At 36.7% G+C, this 1,956-nt stretch overlaps 1 protein-coding gene across 1 annotated transcript in view; it reads left to right on the forward strand.

The window, feature by feature from the left end:
• The first annotated feature begins 6 nt into the window (after positions 1 to 6).
• Positions 7 to 1,956, forward strand: part of LOC110421860 (uncharacterized) — a 2,837-nt gene continuing 887 nt past the window's right edge. The window contains exons 1-3 of the mRNA XM_021435565.2: positions 7 to 282; positions 399 to 444; positions 685 to 1,203. Coding sequence (XP_021291240.2) covers positions 182 to 282; positions 399 to 444; positions 685 to 1,203 — 666 coding nt within the window. The 5' untranslated portion in view covers positions 7 to 181. The remainder of the gene's footprint in view (positions 283 to 398; positions 445 to 684; positions 1,204 to 1,956) is intronic.

Genomic DNA, 1,956 nt, shown 5'->3' on the forward strand with positions numbered 1-1,956 from the left:
ACACACACACACACACACACACACACACACAGAGAATGCTTGAAAACTATGGCTAATTGACCTGAAGAACCAAAGAAGGATATCTCTTTCTCTGTTAGCGTTGAATGTTCAATGCGTTTGATTATTCTTATGTCAATGGAGTTCTACATATATTTCTTCAGTCTGAGGGGTGATAGGTTGTATGCATGACCAGGTTGGTAATGTTGAAACTTTAAATTGTTACTATGCTCATGGAGAGCAGAACCCCAATTTTCAGAGGCGTAGCTATTGGATGCTGGATCCGTAAGTGTACTCCATAGTATATTTATTTACAGCATTCATTTCCTGATATGAAATATTTAGCCATCCATTTTGAGCCTTGGGGAGGCATATTTGCTAATTTTTTAGTTCTTTGGCAGGGCATATGAGCATATTGTTCTCGTTCATTATAGGGAGATAAATGAGGTGAGTTTGGGTATTTAGATTAATAACTTTCATTATGTCTGCTAGAATTGAATTCTGTCCCGCCAGATGCTCTTACCCTAAGCATGGTTCCCATGCTATCTCTTTGATGGGATGAGTTTTCTTACAACACTTCTTCTATGTGTAGCTGGTATTCAATATAACTTTTACCGATTCCCATGAGGGGTAGACATGCTTTGCTTTATCTTCTAAACTAATGTCACTCTTCATGTTTATGTACAGACTAAGCCCAGTTCTGCATCCATTGTGCAGTCACCAGTATCCTCTTCTGGTTTTAGTTTGAGTCCAAACTCTTATACTTCTCAAAATCCTGGATCCAACTCCCTTGCTAGTGATGTTCATGAACCGTATCAGAATTTATCTAGTCCTGGGTCTGTTGAAGTTAGTTCTGATATAGTCATTAAGAACAATGGAATAGATAACACAGTAGAGTATGCTAGTCCAGCTGATCTTCAAGTTAGTCAGGCTTTAAAGAGACTTGAGGAGCAGTTAAGTTTGAATGAGGACAGCTTCAAAGAAATGAGTCCATTGTGCAGCCTGGATGGTGATACAAACGATTCTAGAGTTCTGGAATATGGAAGAGAGATCACCAAGCAGGAATTACAAGCAGATCTACTGTACGAACCAAATGATATTGTTCAGGATCACCTTTATTCTCAACATACTAGGGTGGAAAATTATTCAAATACCTTCGGGCTGCTTCCAGATGGAGGTTTGTTATTTTTCCAACTGTCAAAATCAGCATAATACTTTATTTTTTATCTTCCATGTTTGCTCGGAATTATTTATTTTAGTTGACTTGGTGAAATTTTCACATATTAAGTTTCTATCCTGAAAAGCAATATGCCAATTGAATGACAAAGCTTTTTCTCTTGATTTTGTTGTTCATGATAGCTTTTATGCATTTTTATGCTCTCTACTGTCAAAAACCCATTCAAGAAAAGTTGAATATTGTGCAACGTTTGTTACTGAAGAGATTGTAGCCTGATAATAAATCTTAATCTCAACTGCCTATTTAAATGCATATATGCATTGAATTGCCAGAGGCAGATGCCTATAGTCACTACTATTGCAATTGTACAAACTCAGAAGAAAACAGTGAAGATGTTGGATCAAAAAGTTTAGAAGGGCCTTAATGTTCAATATCTATTAAATAGAGGCAATAATCCCAACCTTTGTACTAATCAAATTCAGGAATCATGAAGAAGATTTTTAATACACTTTTATAGCTTGATAGATTGAAGAACTTTGGCCAATATTTGATCATATGTGGAGACAATGTTCACTTTTAAATTACTATTGTGACAGAGTGAAAATTCAGTTAGCCATAGTTCTTAGCCCCTATATGTTTGACAACCCCCACCCCTTTTCAAATGAGGAAAAAGAAAAGGCCCTATGTCTACGCTCCACGGTAAGAAGAGTAGAGCGGTTGAAATCACACCCAAGGTATTTGCCGTACTTTGAAAAACTGTAAATTTCAAAAGTGCCCCACAA

This window comes from Theobroma umbraticum, unplaced genomic scaffold, assembly GCF_002168275.2.
Source record: "Theobroma umbraticum cultivar Fairchild unplaced genomic scaffold, ASM216827v3 scaffold_30.0, whole genome shotgun sequence".
Lineage (NCBI taxonomy): Eukaryota > Viridiplantae > Streptophyta > Magnoliopsida > Malvales > Malvaceae > Theobroma > Theobroma umbraticum.